This window comes from Pteropus vampyrus, unplaced genomic scaffold (assembly GCF_000151845.1).
Source record: "Pteropus vampyrus isolate Shadow unplaced genomic scaffold, Pvam_2.0 Scaffold2, whole genome shotgun sequence".
Classification (NCBI taxonomy): Eukaryota; Metazoa; Chordata; class Mammalia; order Chiroptera; family Pteropodidae; genus Pteropus; species Pteropus vampyrus.
The window spans coordinates 15575039-15591871 of NW_011888783.1; the positions used below are offsets into that span (position 1 = coordinate 15575039).

Sequence of the window (16833 nt, forward strand, 5' to 3'; positions counted from 1 at the left end):
TTTTTTGCTAAAGAGATGTGCAAGTTTTTGTTAGAATCATGCACTAATGGTTAGGGAACAACTAACACCATCATCTTAAAGGACAAAGGAGAGGAGAAGGGAAACTATTAAAAAACTCCAACAATATTTTATAATTTCTTGTATCGTCTGCTTTATAATATTCTGATAGCCCTGACAAGCTTTCTCTTTGGCAGTTTTTTAGGTTAAAGGATTAAGGCTCATCATTATTTACTGTGTAAGGAATATAGTAACTACCCAGTTAGTCAAAAGGTTTCAAAGGCTTAGTAAATTGCTGATTTGACTGCATTTCTAACATCAATGCAATTAATTCTATCAAAAGGTAATAGAAAAATTCTATTGTTAAAAATGCATGAGATGAAAAATAATATTTAAGTAACCTCTTTACTAATGGCATTGTTGCTTTGAGAAAAATCATTAAAAACCAAAATTTTTAAATTTAAATGATCTCTTTGCTGATAGATATTATAAAATACTATATTATTTCAAGTTTTTTTCTGAAGTGAGTTCTTTATTAATTTTGTTTTTGATAATTTCTGTCTCTGTGTCAACAGTAGAACATTTTTGGTCCAAATTAAGACTAATTAAAAGTTATTTAGGGAACATAAGTGAATAACAATGTTTAACAGTTAGCACCTCTCAGAATAGAAACTCAAGCAGCAGACAAAATGGAAATTGAAAACATTCATGCTTTTGCCTCCTCCAGATCACAGCAAAGATTAAAGTTTGTTTATGTAACCAGTGTAAACCCAGGATCCTACATGGTCTAGCCTTGGCGCTGGTCCAGACCTACAGAAAAATGTAATTGGAAACCGATCAAATCTTTTCTGTCTCTTGAGAAAGTGCCAAAGGTAGGAATGTGTTTTAAACATCCAACAAAACTCCTTAAAAATACCTTTTGGACTTCTGTTTCTCAGTCTCCAGTTCTCTGACCGGTCCTTTCTCCTTCTATTTCCCCTAAGGGCTCCGGAGACCCAGGCTAAGGCTTTTCTCTCCCCACTCCCTCTTTTCTCTACCACAGTTCTTTGGTCATCAACTTGGCTTCCCAGGCTTCTTCAGTTTTCCTTTAGATTCCTATTACCCAGGCTCTGCCGTGACCAAGAAAAGTTCAAAACACACTCTGCTACAGACAGAGGAGAGGAGTAGGACACATTGGATTTTGCATCAGATTTGTTTTTCTTGATTTCTTCTGTCCCAGGGAATATGAGAAGCTGGTTGCAGAAGAATTTTGCCTTCAAAGCGTTTCCTGAATTAATCAAGTGGTTAGACTCTGGAGCTACAGGGCCAAGGCCTTCCTTCAGTTCCTGTCAACTTGGTTTGTCTTGTAGTCATAGTTCGCACTTAGTTCTACTGTGATTCAGCTGTGCCAGGATGTACCCCAGAGATGGGGTATCCTGTGAGAGGTTCTTAGACACTCTCTCTCTCTCTTTCACACACTCACACACGCGAGCACACACACATATATAAAATCTTTCACTATATATATTCTTTTAAGTCTAAGTGTAGTTGCTCTAGATGAAGCAGGGATGGGAAGCAAGAAGCACCACCATTTAGGCCACATCTCTCCACTCTACCGTCTCTCTTCCTTTCCTTCCCTCTGAGGGGCTTCTAGGGATGCAGTCTGGACCATGAATGCAGTGGTCGCAGCACTATATTTAGAATCAGAAATATCAGATTCCTGTTGTGGTAAGCTCTGCTACTTATGACCTAAATGAGCTTGGACACATTACCCGTAACACCTGCTCCCTGGGTTGCTGTGGAAGTGAAATGGTGGACAGTGGGATCCAGCAAATGGTGATGTCCTCCCCGCCCTCCATGTCAAGAGAGCAAAGGAGAGGGTAAAGCTGGCTGAGGCAAATGCATCCCTGCCCTGAAAACAATAGCGTCAAGACGGGTAGACCTGTGATGGGAAGGCAGCAGCCTGCTTTGTATTTGTATAATAAGAAGCATTTATGTAATCCAGCTATTACAGATCCAATAATTACTATCAAATTATCAGCCAGAACAGCATGGCACTGAGCTTAGATTGAAAAGAAAAAGAAAAAGGGAGCAAAAGAAACTGACCATTTCGGACAGATTGAGACAATGACAGAGGCAGGTCAGCTGGTGTGAACTGGATACAATCTCAGAGCCTGAGAAGTCCAGATTTTCAGATGAATTTTATTTGGCTCTTGAGCTGTCTGCTCCAGAACTCCTCAGAACTGTAAATTCTGCAAAATGGAAAAGTAGAGCTGGACTCTCTCAGGGGCTAAGAAGTGACCCCTCTTTTTTGACTTTTCTGAGGAGAGACCATTGCTATAGGGGCCCCTGGAAATGGGCCTGAGCGGCCTGCCTCCCAGGAAGGAGCCCGCCGGGCTGGCCTGCAGGATGTTTTCAAGTGGAGAGTGGTCCTATGTGTCCTGGGATCATTAGGTAGTGTCCCTGCCCCGAGAGACGCCCCATCCGGATGGCCTCCAAATCTCCACTGCCACTCTAATAACTGTCTGTTGCCACCTGCTGGCCACTTTGGGTGAGGTGCTCAGCACTGGAAACAGGAGGGATTGGCAAGAGGTAGCCAGGCTTCTGGGAGCTGAACAAAAATACAGACTCAGACTGAGTGTTTTCCCCAAAAGAGTGACTTTGGGAGGACCTACGATGGTTCTCTTCATTAAGCCACACAAGAACGGGGACTTTTATAAAAAGCAATACCCTTCATTCATGTACCATTTACTGAATCAATTATATTTTGCAGTTATGTACCATGTTACCCTGCAAGGCTCTGGGGGTGATTGATAGTCACACCTCATTCTATCCCCAAATGACATTATCCAGTGTGATCGTCTATGTTTTTCACTGAATTAAGCTTCCCGTTCATTCATTCCCTCATGAACAGTTATTGACTGAATGCCTGCTATATGAAAGGCTTGGGCCCAAAAGCCGAGGAGACAGCAGTGAGCAAAAGCAGGTGCTGTCTCTGCAGTCACCAGTTTGCAGTCTAGGGGAAGAGACAGACATTAATCAGATAATCACTAATAACTGTAACAGTGTACAACTGTGAAAAGTATGATAGAAAAACATAACTGATAAGGGCAGGCCTAAATGAATTTGATCCCTTCTAAAATGGAGATTTGATACGTATTAAAATTATTTTAAATGTTTTCATTCTTTCGCCCATACTTTTACTTTTAGGAACTTACCCTAAGGCAACAATCAGAATATTGGGCCCACTGCATGGTTGTTTATAAAAGCAAAGTAAAATAAAATAAAATAACAGGAAACCATTCCAATGTCCAGTAATAAGGAGTCGGTTGAACAAATGATTATATTTAAAAAATAGGATATTCAGCAGCCATTAAAAATAAAAATGTAGAGCCGCGTGATTTGACTGGGAACATATTATGTTTTGCAAGTTATAGAAAAGTACATGTAATAAATTCCATGAGTGTTCCCTTTCAGCTTCCTACTACATAACCAAGGTTTTTGATCATTATTGTTGCATCATTATGATCGTCGTGCAAATGTGCTGTTATTTTTCCCATTAAAAAAAAACAACAACTCAGAGAACAAAAAACTTCAATTAACTTCTGTTGACTCTACTTTCCCTACCCCTTATCACCTCATTTCTTTGTTAACCTCTGCAGTTAAGCCCCTCTATTTCCTTTCCTCTTAAAAGTACTCCGGTCAGGCTTCCTATGTCAAAATCACCAGTAGCCTCCATATTGCTAAACCCATAGTCCTTTCTGTCCTTATCTCACAGTCTCCATTAGCAGCATTTTGAACACGGTGGGCCATTCCCACTTCCTTGTAGAATTCCTCAGCTGGCTTCCAGAAGTCCACCTCACTCTCTCTTAGATCCCCTCCAGCCTCGTTGCTTCCTCCTTCTCAGTCTTTGCTACATCTTCCTTTTCTTCTCAGTTTTTTACTGTTAGTTCTCTTCTTTGCCTATGCTCATTTCTTTGACCTTATCCAGTTGTGACTTTAAGTAAGCATCATCTACCCTATCCTAGACCCTTCCCCTAACGCCCGACTCATAAATGCAACTGCCTACTCTGATTTCTAATAGACAGGTCAAACTCATCATATCTCTACTAGAACTCAGGCTTCCCACCTGCCATTTAACCTGCTTTATTCACAGCCTTCCTTAATTCACTTGTTGGCATCTAAATCCTTCTTAATGCTCAAGCCACACCCTGCAAATCATCTCTAATCATTGCCCTTTCTTTCTCTTGCATCCATGTCCAATCCTTCAGAAAATCCTGTTATTTTGACAGGGTACCTGTCAAATATTTTGACACAGGAAAGCCCTAGTGTCAAAATATATTTCCCAAATCCAACTGCTTCTCATCTTTCTCACTGCAACCACTCTGGTCCCATCCACCACCATCCATCACCATCTAGTACCTAACTTGTCTCCCCTACAGAGTCTTGTCACCACAGAAGCCAGAATAGTCATCATGACATATGTCACATGATGTCCCTCTTCTGCTCAAAACCTCGCAGAGGCTGCCCATCTCAAACAGAGTAAATCCACAAGGCGTGCTACATCCCCTCTTTCCCTGGCTACTCTCTGATCACATCTTCTAGACTCATTCTATTCCTTTTTATTTCTACTCTCGAACCAGCCAATTCTTGCCTGAGCTTCACTCTTCCTTGTACTGACTCTCTAAGCAAAGCCAACAAGAACCAACGTGCACTAACTTTGGGTTTTCCAACCTCTTCTCCTAGAGCCACAGGTGCAGCACAATGACTTTGATCATTAAGTCATTGAGGACAACAGTTTTATTAAATGATTTGCTGTTATCTAATATGGGTCTTCATCTCTTCAGCCCCCAATACCAATTTTCATGCCTTCCTCCGTAGTGCTACTTATTTTAGGGTTTATTCTTAATCATAGGACCCCAAGGCAAGGAAGTAAATATTTTATTAATAATGATAACACTAGCGGTTGAACAAATTAACCCAAGAATTTCAATGGCTTAAGACAATAAAAGTTTTGTTCTCATTCATGAAAGAGAGCCAGGTGGTGACTGGGACCATGGGGTGCCTTCCTCCATGAATTTATTCAAGGATCCAGGATGTCAAAAGCTAAGCCCCCTTCAACACGTGGTTTCCAAGGGTGCCCTGGGGGGTCATGTCCATTCCGGACAGTCAAAAGACAAGAGGGCATGGATCAGCTCCAGTGGGAGATTTGTGAGTCTCATAACATTTCTCTCACTTTTCACTTTCCAGAACTCAGTCACATGACTCTATTTAAATGCAGAGAGGGTGAGGTGGGGTGGGGTATAGTTCCTGGATAAGCAGTCATGATGCTATGCTAGGCGAAGGAGAGAAAAGCTTTTTTACTGGACAACTGATCTCTCACAATTTAAACAGAAAAAATATATAAGTAATATGAACTCAGCTCTCTCCTCTGCCCTCCGAGCCCTTTCTTTAATTATTTGTTTGGACTCACTGAAATGGGGGATTGTCAGGATGCTGTCCTAGGGTAGGAGGTGAGGGACCTTCCTCACCTGATTCAGTTTGGGAAGGAAGCAGAGAAGGAACAGGAAGAGTATCTTTACATAACTGCTTCTTTCTCTATTTTTGGTAAAAAATACTTCTCAGGCTGAGCCATTACTAACTGCTGGCTTTTAGGGGTTTTTTGTTTGTTCATTTTGTTTGTTTGTTTAAACAAAGAAATTGAAAAGCTGAACCACTCTGCTCTTTGCTTCCCCGAGTGAGAGTAGGCAGAGGAATGGATAGAGGGAAGCAGGAACATGAACAACTGTGTATGCAGGGGGACACTTTCCCATTAATTACTCTTCACTTGAATAACAGTACGTGGGATGTGGGCTGTTTGTTCCAGCTAATGGCCCCACTGTGAGATAGGCATTGCCTGATAGAAGACAGGGGTTAGAACAGCCACTCTGGAAGCCAGTAAAACCAATTTTATGGAAGAAGCCATCTTTGTTAAAAACCAAATCCAATCAAAGCTGGACTCTCCAGCAGCAGATTCAATACCAATCACACTGTTGTCAAATTTATTCTGTCACAAAAGCCTCAGGCACTCTCAGCCTAGAGTGAACCAGAGCAAATGAATTTTCCTATGAGCAGAATGTGGACTTCTGTGATTTAGGCTGATCAGCATCTTACACACAGAGACCAAGTGACCCTAATCGAATCAATCCACAGAGATGAGGTTCTGGTTTTCACAAAAGGGAGAGCTTTGCTCACCGTTCAAAACTGTAAGTTTTCTTTCTTTCTTCCTTTCTTCCTTCCTTTCTTTCTTTCTTTTTTTCTTTCTTTCTTTCTTTCTTTCTTTCTTTCTTTCTTTCTTTCTTTCTTTCTGTTTTTTTTTTTTTTAAATAAGACCTGACTTATGGTGCATTTAAAACACAATGCAATTCACACTCAACTTGTCTAGGGTGTGGCAACTGTGTAAAGTGAGGCACTCTGTAATAATATAAGGCCCTCAGTGACTCCCTGGGCTCCAGGACTCTGGCTAGTCCAGCTGTCACTGCCACAAACAGGTGGTGTAAAACAATAGCTCCACTGAACCAACTCATTTTCCAAACTGTCTAGCAGCCAAGTGTCCAGCCAGAGTGCCGGCAAGCAGCACAGGTCACCAGTCTGCCAGTGCATGCCAGCACCCACAGCCCATGGAGCCCCGGCTGCTCCTCCTGCTCCTTGGTCTCTGCTCAGGTAAGCATCGCGGTCGGGGGGCTCTCCTTTGAGGCTGAAGCACTAGAATCCCCCAACCTAGTCTGGCTTCTTTGATAGGAACACAGAATGGCAGGCTTCAGCAGTCCGAAACTGTTCTGTCAGTTTCTCACTGATGTTGGCTTGGGTAAAGATTTATAGTTTGTTTTATCAAATTAAAATAGGAGCTGTTTGGTGAAAAGCTACAAAGTAGACATGCAGGTCTTGCCCCCCATCAGTGCCTGGCATTAGACTCATCCGCACAAACAGGTTCAGCACTTCTACCTTTCTGGAACTGCTTTCATATTTGAACAACTATAGGAACTTAGAGTGGCAACTTATAATCGCAAACAATATGGTTAACAAGTCCTTTTCTTGCTCCTGGGAAATTCTGTTAATGAAGAGGATTGACTGACAGTTCCATGTGCTGGAGAGAGAGTCCTATTCATGATTATAACTTAATTCTCTCCATAAAAATGAAGTATTTTATAATTTTGTAAACTTCTGAAGTTAAAAAAAAGTTCATATGAATGTATTCTTGCCTACTTTTTTTTTTTAAAAAAGGACATTACTATATGTAGGTTTGGGTTTGAATTGAAAATATAAAACCTTGCACAGCCCTTGACCTGCATTTAGCTCTGGAATTTGTTACAACACAGCAGCTGCAATGCTATCCTGAATCCCAAACTTCCGGTAGAGAGAAATAAGAGATATTTGCTGATTGCTTCATATAAAAGTTTGCTGGTGACATCATCTCAACTGAAAAACAAGGCGGCTGACATTCTGTGATTTCTCTTCTCTAATATTGCTCTGACAATCATAGGCCTTCTGGGCAAAAGAGGTAAAGAGCTTTATTGGTAATATTTTTCAATAGTAGATTTGAAGGAAATAGCCTAAACCCTAATAAATTCATATAAATTATGTCCTGTGGGATTTGGGCCTGATCCAACCAAAGCTGGCCGGTTGGCGATGGTGGTGGTGGTGGTATTGCTGCTGCGGCTGGTGTGTGTGTGTGTGTGTGTGTGTAGGCAAACATTATACTCAGTGAAAATTCTTAAGAGATAAGCTTATGTATAAAATCCTTAAGAAATGTCTTAGGATACCAAAGACCTTCAAAAATACATGTTTAGCTATTTTAATAAGTATGTAAAACATATTTAGATCAAACCTGGAGTTTTGGGTATCAATTCAATGGATGGTTCACAGAAAGTTAGAGCTAAATGAGGTAGTCCAACATCTTCAATTTTTTATTGTAGGGAAACTGAGGCTGAAAGACATACCCAAAGTCACTTAAATTATATATCTTAGAATGTGATCAGTTAGAGATTCCATTTGTTGTGTGTACAGTCAGAAAACATAGCCAGAAAACAGTCTGAAATTGTCAAAGGTAGCAAGATGACACAGCACCAGGACGAGATAAGAATTAGCCAAAGTGACTAGGAATAGCACAGAATTCCTTTTGCCCAACCCAATGGGTATAAAAATGCAGATTGGACCAGTATGGTACAAAAAACAAAACAAAACAAAACAAAAAAACACTTTAAAATTATGGCTTGGTTCCCCTATTTAGAATCAATTGTCTTTATGGCCAAAATTCTTGTTTATATCATGGACACTTTTTTCTATGTTAGCTTAACACATAAAATTTCTGTTCTGTTTATATAGCATTTTTTATTACAACCTTTTCCTCTGTTCTGTCACGGGAATCCCAAGTACTTCATTTCCATTTCTCTTACGGCTTATTCGTTTCCAATCTGTTCACAGTTATTCACATAAATGACAAATGTCAATCTCTATGAGAGTAGGAAAACAGCAATCATGTTGGATTCACCTTCAAATATCACAAAGCTCCTAAAACAATGCTTTGCACATAGTAAATGCACAACAAATACTTGATGAATGAATTAATGTTATCATCATCTGAATAAGGATTACAAAGACGATTTTGCTAAAAAGAGAGAATTTGACTTTATTTGTTTGTATATATAGTTATTAATTTACACCCTGGCTTTTCCAGAATGTATTACTGTGGCTCACTGAATCCATGAAGAACTGGTTCAATTCTCCAGACCATGTTGGAGTTGGGAACAGAATCACAGAATTCTGATCTCAAGTCTTATAAGTTTTCTATCACTCTATCCTGTTTTGATAAGGAAAAAAGGAAAGAATACTAGGGAACCCAGTCTAAGAAATGGAGACCTTCTTGGAAATTCCTGAGACGTTTATAATAGATGGAGCAAGGCCCCTTGTTCCTGTTGAGGGTGGAGGAGGAGGAAGTGAGTGTCGCTGGAATGCTGACCACGCCTGTCTCCCAGTCCTCCCTTCTCTTTGGTGGGCCACCAGCTTGGCCTGCATGGTTTTCCTGCTGCATAAAGCTGCCCATCTGCTCCATCTGTTGCTTTCTAGTCCATTCTTCCTGTCAAACTGGAATAAACAGTCACTTGAAAATAAGCAACCCAGGCAATGCCAAAGCAAAAGCTTCAAAATCAGTGGCCAAGGCACTCAGAGTGACCCATGCTAGTCCCCTGCCCGCTGTGAGCTGGGTGGGGCCTGGGAGAGACAGAGGATTGCCTTGTCCCAGGGGCTCAACAAGGTGACTGCAAATACTAGGCCTTTGGACAACGTGCTCCCTTGAAGGGTCCTCGAATGCAGGTGGTTTTTTTTGGGGGGTGCCATGTGAAAACTCTTCATGGACCCTTTTGAGTTCAGAAAACTTTAATAACTAGAAATGAAGAGGTAGGCTTGGTTAGGAGTTCCCTTTACAGAGCCCAGGGAGGTCATGATGAAGAGATTTAAGCTACATCGAAAGTTTCAAAAGTCCAAGTGGATATGATAGCCTTACCTTTAGGGTGACGTGGAAGAGCAAGGGCCCTGGTGTCACACTGGCCCCACCGACAATTCCCACTCTAACTGGCTGGGAACCACGAATGTCTTACTAAGCTGAACCTCAGTTTTCTCATTTGACAGGGGCAAGGATTTACCTCGTAGTACTATCAGAAGGGTTCAATAAGATGATACAAATGCAGGGCCTTTAATAAAGCTCTACAGACTAATTAATGCACACTTTTTGTGGGGGATGAAAATGTTACAACTTATTGTACAACATTGGTTATCTCAAGCTGATCCAAAGTTCTGAGTGAGAAACAGTGGCCGAGAACGTGGGCTCAGGCTTCAAATCCTGGCTCTACCACTTATTTAATCTGGGCAAGTCATTAACCTCTCTGCACCTCAATTTCTTCATCTGTAAAGTGAGGACAGTAACAGTACATACCTTACCCAGTCATGAGGACTGAAAGAGTTAGTATATATATGGCATGTAGAAGAGTGGCACATAACAAGCTGGAGATATCAGTTATTATTTTTATTAATAGAAATAGAAAATGTATTACTTTTTACTTGATAATTATTTGTGGACAAACTCTTCTAAACTTAGGATTCAAGGAGAAAAATAATAAAGAAAAATAACCTGTCTTAGAGGCAATAGGTTAACACTATGGGGCAAAAAAAAGGAGAGCATTTCACCCATTCAATTTTTAAACGTTTGTTGGCCCAGGAGGAAGGTATGGGGTTTCAGCAATAACCTGAGGAAAGGGGAGATCTAGTTACATGAATCAGGGCAAATGGACCATACATCCGCTTCCTGTCCCAACCCGGAACAGGCAATCCCCAATCCATGTAAGGCTTGAGTTACAAAGATCCTTCGTAAGGCACTTGTCGGAATCTAGACTTGTTGAAATCTCATAAGAATAATGATACATGCAGTTGTGCATTATCCAGGACAGCCCACAACACACTTAGAATATTAAGTTAGTGCAGGGGTACAGGGCAGAACGACAGGGTTTTATTCCCAGCTCTGCCCTAGCTGCATGACCTTGGACAAGCCACCTGACCTCTCAGACTTTCAAGTGAGAAAGCTTGCCCGCCCGCCCACCCGCTTGCCTCACTGGAGGATGGTGAGGACCACATAACATTGGACCTAAAAAGGCTGTGGGCTTTGACAGTATTAGATGATATTGCCCTTCATCCTGAAGGAAAATGTAGTAAAGGTTCCTTGGAATCACTCATACTCCAAATAGGAGCCCCAAATCCAGGTCAGCAAAGCACACATTTTTCACTCTGTCTTAACAATTTAACTGGGACATGTATCCACCAGCAATGATATTTTTTAACCTATGATAAAATACATGACATGAAATTTACCATGGTAAAATACATTATATAACATTACCATTTTAAAGCGAATGATTGATTTAGAGGCATTAAATACATTCGAAATGTTATGCAACCATCACCACTATCTAGTTCCAGAACTTTTCCGTCACCACAAAAGGAAACCCAGTATCCATTAGCAGTCACTCCCCATTACCCTCTTCCCAGCCCCAGTCTCTTGTAACAATTAATCCGCTTTCTGTCTCTATGGATTTATCTATTCTGGAGTTTTCATAAAAATGGAATTATACAATGTAGGCCCTTTTGTATCTGATTTCTTCCACTTAGCATAATGTTTTCAAGGTTCATCTATGTTGTAGCATATATCAGTATTTCATTCCTTTTTATGGCTGAATAATATTCCACTGCATGGTTATACCACAATTTGTTCATTCACTTACCTGTTGATAGACATTTGGGTTGTTTCCATCTTTTAGGTATTGTATATAGTGTTGCTATGAACATTCAGGTACAAAGTTTTTGCGTGAACAATTCTTTTGGGATATGCCCAGGACTGGAATTGCCAGGTCATATGGTAACTCTGTGTATAACTTGTTTGAGGAACCACCAAACTGTTTTCCACACTGGCTGCAACATTTTACATTCTCATCAGCAATATATAAGGGTTTGTGTTTCTCCGCAGCCTCACCAATATTTGTCATTTTCAGTTTTGCTAATTACGGCCATCATAATAGGTATAAGCCAGCATCAGTTTTTGGCTGTTCCTAGGACCTGAGGCCAGCCAATGTGAGATTTCATTACACCGTGACCAGACTCTGAATTACTGACTGGCTTTTATGTGGACTTTTCTTCTTGTGTGTACATGTTCCTAGCAGACTTGATTCAGCCAGAGGCTGTATTAGGGAATGTCATCTATCCAAGGTACAAGTGTCATGATAGTCTGGCACGCCCCACTGAGAAGGGACCACACTGGCAGCTGTGCTTAGAAAGGAACTTAAGGAATTAAGAGCTGTATTTGAGAACTTCAAAAGCAGGTCCTGCATGCCTTTCGTTTCCTGGTCACACCTCGGTTACTCTTGTTAGTGTGTGTGGAAGTGGGGAGGAGAATCTGACAGCATGTGTCATTTGCTGCCTCAGCTGGCCTGGTCCTGGGCTCTGAACATGAGACTCGTCTGGTGGCAAAGCTATTTAAAGACTACAACAGCGTGGTGCGGCCAGTGGAAGACCACCGCCAGGTCGTGGAGGTCACCGTGGGTCTGCAGCTGATACAGCTCATCAGTGTGGTGAGACCAGAGTGCTCCGGGCTCCCCACAGCACCCACACCTCTCGCCCTGCAGCTTCCTCCCCTTGGCTTCCCTCTCTGCCCTCTAAGGATGAGTCTTACCTTTTTTTCAGGATGAAGTGAATCAGATCGTGACAACCAACGTTCGATTAAAACAGGTAATCCAGCTAGATAATTGCATTTGTGTTGTTTGTATTCACCCTGAAATTTAATCTGAGCCAAGAGGAAATCAATTTGGGTGAGAGGGATATATACCAAATGTTGAAAGGAAATATTTTGGGGTAGTAGAATTATGGATCACATTTGTTGGTATTTTGTTTGTTTGTTCGTTTACTTTGCATTTTTTCTGTGTGTGTAAGTTTGCTAGGGCTGCTGTAAGCAAGAACAGAAATTGGGCAGCTCGAACGGCAGAAATTTATTGTCTCACAATTCTGTCCAAAAGTCCAAAATCAAGGTGTTGGCAGAATGGGTTCCTTCTGAGGGCTGGGAAGGAGAATCTGCTCCAGGCCTCTCGCCTTTGCTTACAGTTGGCCATCTCCAGTTCACTCAGCATTCTTCCTGAATACGTATCTGTCTTTAAATGTCTCCTTCTTATAAGGACACCACTGTATTGGATTAGGGCCCACCTTAATGACCTTATTTTAACTTAATTACCTCTGTAAAGACTCTATCTCCAAATAAGGTCACATTCTGAGGTCCTGTGGGAAAAAAATGTCATCCTTTTTTAAAAAAATGATGCTGCCTGTTTGAGGAAAATGTCCATAATAGGGTCATTCTCTTTTCCTGGGGTGGGCAATGTGGAATGGTAGCTCTGCAACCACCTAGGGGCATGACTTGGGGGCACCTTTGTTTTCTCCACTGTAAAATGGGGTCAATAATCACTCTTACGTCACAGGATTTGTTGTGAGGACTCGGCAGTAAAATGCTTAGAATGGTGCCTGCATGTAGACAGTGTTGTATAAGCGTTTGCTGGTATTGTTAACTAAAGTGGAAGCTGAATTCTGAATCAAACTTTTCTTATTGGAGCAAAATTTCTCTCACTATCTGAATCACTATACCCATCCGAGCTCTCGATAACCCTAAATTGTTTTTTAAAAATGTTTTTAGCTTTTTAATTAGCTAAATGTCTTCATTTCTAGCAATGGGTAGATTACAACCTAAAATGGAATCCAGACGACTATGGCGGCGTGAAAAAAATTCACGTTCCCTCGGAAAAGATCTGGCGCCCAGACCTCGTTCTTTATAACAAGTAAGCAAACCAGACAGGATCAGGAGGGGACATCCTGGGGCAGGTGGAGCCCAAGTGCCCTAACGGAAGGGCCACCCATCTCAGTATGCTTCTCACCGCTGTTCACATTGAGTAACCCTTAAAAACCAAGAGCTAAGTTGACACGCTAGGGGTGCCATATGGTGTCTCATGTTATGAATAGAAACAATTATCAGAGCCAAATCGAATCAGGGCTGTGGGGTGAGGAACATTTAATCCCTGAGAGCTCCTGAAGGGTATATGGCAACTATCCAAGGAATCCAAACTTCCTATAATTCAGTTCCTTGGAATTAAATGTCCTTCCTACCAGTAGGTCTAAACCACCCAGGGTTGTTATTCATCACATCCTCACGGCACCCTGAGACGCCACATTGCTGATGGCCCATGCAGCCTATCCACGCGCTCTGTGACAGACTGCATGTCGTGAAATTATAATGTGATTCAAGACACTCCGCTTTAATGACACGTTCATTATCATACGCCCTTCATTTGTCAGGGAATGTTCATCTCAAAGTGCATCCTTCCCAGGCAGGAGAATTTGACATCGGCCTCGAGGATTTGTGGTCTGACGTCTGGCGTGTGTTTGGGGCAAGCAGGCTATACTTGTCAGGGAAGGCGGCAAGGGCCAGTGAATGGAAATGACACCCTTAAAGTCTGACCCTCCCCTGCTTTGATTTTCTACTACATATTTTCCAGTTATACCTGGGATTTAAGCTTGAGCCAAATTATCCAATCACTTGCATAACCTTTTCGGACAATTATGCTGAGAGAGCAGAGTATCTTATGTTAGCAAAGTTTCTCTTTCGGCAAGAATCGGAGGGAAGAGCTTAAAATTCTCTAGTCCTTTTGACAAGCTTGTTTAGGAACAGTCTGGTGGGGAGAGGACCTGCTCGTAGGGAGAGACTTAGATGATCCTATGGCCTCTGCTTTTTGGGAAAGTCCAAAACCACATAGTTATCTGGATAGAGCCCCACCCCCACCCCAAGAAAAACTGAGTAGGAAGTAAATCTCTTGAGTTATGAAGTGAGACACCAATATATGCTGAATGTCCCTGGAAGCTCTTGGCCAAGGCCTGCGACACAGGCTGTTTGTGGGACGAGCGGACTGCCCGCTGAATAAGGCCTGCAGAAGAGGCCTTTTGTTACATTTACTATCTACCATGTTCAATTTTTAAAAACAAGATACTAGTGCTAACATTTGAAAATCTAGAAATATCACATTAAAATCTGATATTTAGCCCTCTAGAAAAATCTAACATTAAAAATATGGAAATTTTGGATTAAAAAATCTAGATTTTCAGCTTCTAAGGAAAAATCCAAATACTTGGTGACCCTGGGTCTTCATTCCTACCAGGACACCACAGGCAGAGCTGAATGGTGCCTTATTTAGAGGAGAAAGTGGCTCGCCCTTCCTCACGGCCTCACCCTTGACTCCTTCCTCACCTGCCTGGCCCTGGAGGCATCCGAGTTTGTGATCCCACCCCCACTGAGTTCTAAATAGTTCTTAAAAAGGTAGTAGACCCCTTTCTTAACCTGTTTGTCACTGTAATGGGCCACCGGATGAGTTTTTATTTAAAATTTCTGGCTTTTTTCCCCCCAGTTAATTTACAGAGTATATCACGGAGAGAGTAGATAGAGATTATATTACAAATACCTACTAAGAACTGAGAAGAAAAAAATCTGGGATGCAGTGGATCAGTGTCACCTGTTCTTTCTTTAAAACTGTGGATTCCCAGGTTCTTTCCCAGGTAATCTGCTTCAGTGCTTAGATGGTGCTCAGGAGTCCATCTCTTAGCAAGCATCCCAGTGATTTCTTATGAACAGACACATCTGGGAAACATTGGCATAGCTAAGAAGCAACACTGCTGAAATAAAAGCTTCTATCATTAGCACCTGAATAATTGACAGCCGTCTCCTCTTTTGTCCTGTTGCAGTGCAGATGGTGACTTTGCCATTGTCAAGTTCACCAAAGTGCTCCTGGACTACACTGGCCACATCACATGGACACCTCCGGCTATCTTTAAAAGCTACTGTGAGATCATCGTCACCCACTTTCCCTTTGATGAACAGAACTGTAGCATGAAGCTGGGCACCTGGACCTATGATGGCTCTGTGGTGGCCATCAACCCGGTGGGTGGTGACGTCGTGTGATGAGGTTGGATTCAGGAAAAGCATGATTCGGCTCTCCAGCGCTGCCGCTTCATAATCATAGGCTCTAGGCACCCATTAGAACTTTGGGATCATGATGGTTAATTGATTGGTAAGATTCTGGATGTCCTGCACATGAGAACCACCTGGGAGCATAAATGAAGTCTCTGTGCCCAGGCTCAGCACCGAAACTTTGGATTTAATTAGTCTGGGGTGGGGCTAAGGCACCAATGTTTTAAAGCTCCCAGGTGACTTGAATAGGTAACCAGCAGGGGGAATCCCAATAGTCCAAACACCCTTATTTTATAGGAAAGGAACCTAAGACCCAAAAGTGGAAGTGACCCAGGGTCCCACCTGGGAATGTAACAGCACTGGAATCTGTTCCCTTGTCACAGTTGATTACGAAACCCTGTCCCTCCTCAGGGTGATGTGGCTAGGTTTTCAAAGTTTCATTTCATCTCAGGAAAGTGACCAGCCAGACCTGAGCAACTTCATGGAGAGTGGGGAATGGGTGATCAAGGAGTCCCGGGGCTGGAAGCACTGGGTGTTCTATGCCTGCTGCCCCTCCACCCCCTACCTGGACATCACCTACCACTTCGTCATGCAGCGCCTACCCCTCTACTTCATTGTCAATGTCATCATTCCCTGCCTGCTCTTCTCCTTCTTAACTGGCCTGGTATTCTACCTGCCCACAGACTCAGGTAGGTATGGCTGCCATGGCTGATGCTGCTAACATTGACAGATCTCATGCTGCTATTTGGGGAGAAGCCAGAAATAATCATGGGCTAATAAACAAATACAGGCAGATAGACCCAAATCATCATCACTGGGAGGACACATTTACTGAGTGGCCACGTGTAGTGGTGAAGGTCACTGTGGACAGCTGGAACAGACTATGGAGCAGGCAGAGAGTTGAACGTGACCCTCAGATGCACATACATAGTTTAGTCTAGTTAAAGTGAATAACCACTAATACCTATTTGCTGAACACCTACTGTGTCCCCAGAAGTATGCTGGGTGAGGCATGGCTCACAGACACTCGTCATGCCACTTCCTCTTTGCAGTCACTTGCTCTATACTGACTAGTCCAGGTCTGCCTCTTTTGCTCACTGCTAGATCCTTGAAAATAGCTCTCGTCTATCTGTTTTCCAGATGGCAGCATCTTCATTCACAAGTCCATACTTCCCAAGAGGCAATTCTTTCTCACATATCAGCCTGAACAACTTACCTCCTACTGAGTAATCACATCTGTGACATAATTTCACCAAATGACAACAATCTACAGAAAAGAG

The 16833-nt window shown here is 42.2% G+C and overlaps 1 protein-coding gene across 1 annotated transcript in view; it reads left to right on the forward strand.

The window, feature by feature from the left end:
• The first annotated feature begins 6565 nt into the window (after window positions 1–6565).
• The window catches only part of CHRNA1 (cholinergic receptor nicotinic alpha 1 subunit), a 16539-nt gene continuing 6271 nt past the window's right edge, over window positions 6566–16833 (forward strand). Inside the window, exons 1-6 of the mRNA XM_011357247.1 lie at window positions 6566–6678; window positions 11983–12128; window positions 12241–12285; window positions 13267–13376; window positions 15328–15523; window positions 16005–16242. Coding sequence (XP_011355549.1) covers window positions 6636–6678; window positions 11983–12128; window positions 12241–12285; window positions 13267–13376; window positions 15328–15523; window positions 16005–16242 — 778 coding nt within the window. The 5' untranslated portion in view covers window positions 6566–6635. The remainder of the gene's footprint in view (window positions 6679–11982; window positions 12129–12240; window positions 12286–13266; window positions 13377–15327; window positions 15524–16004; window positions 16243–16833) is intronic.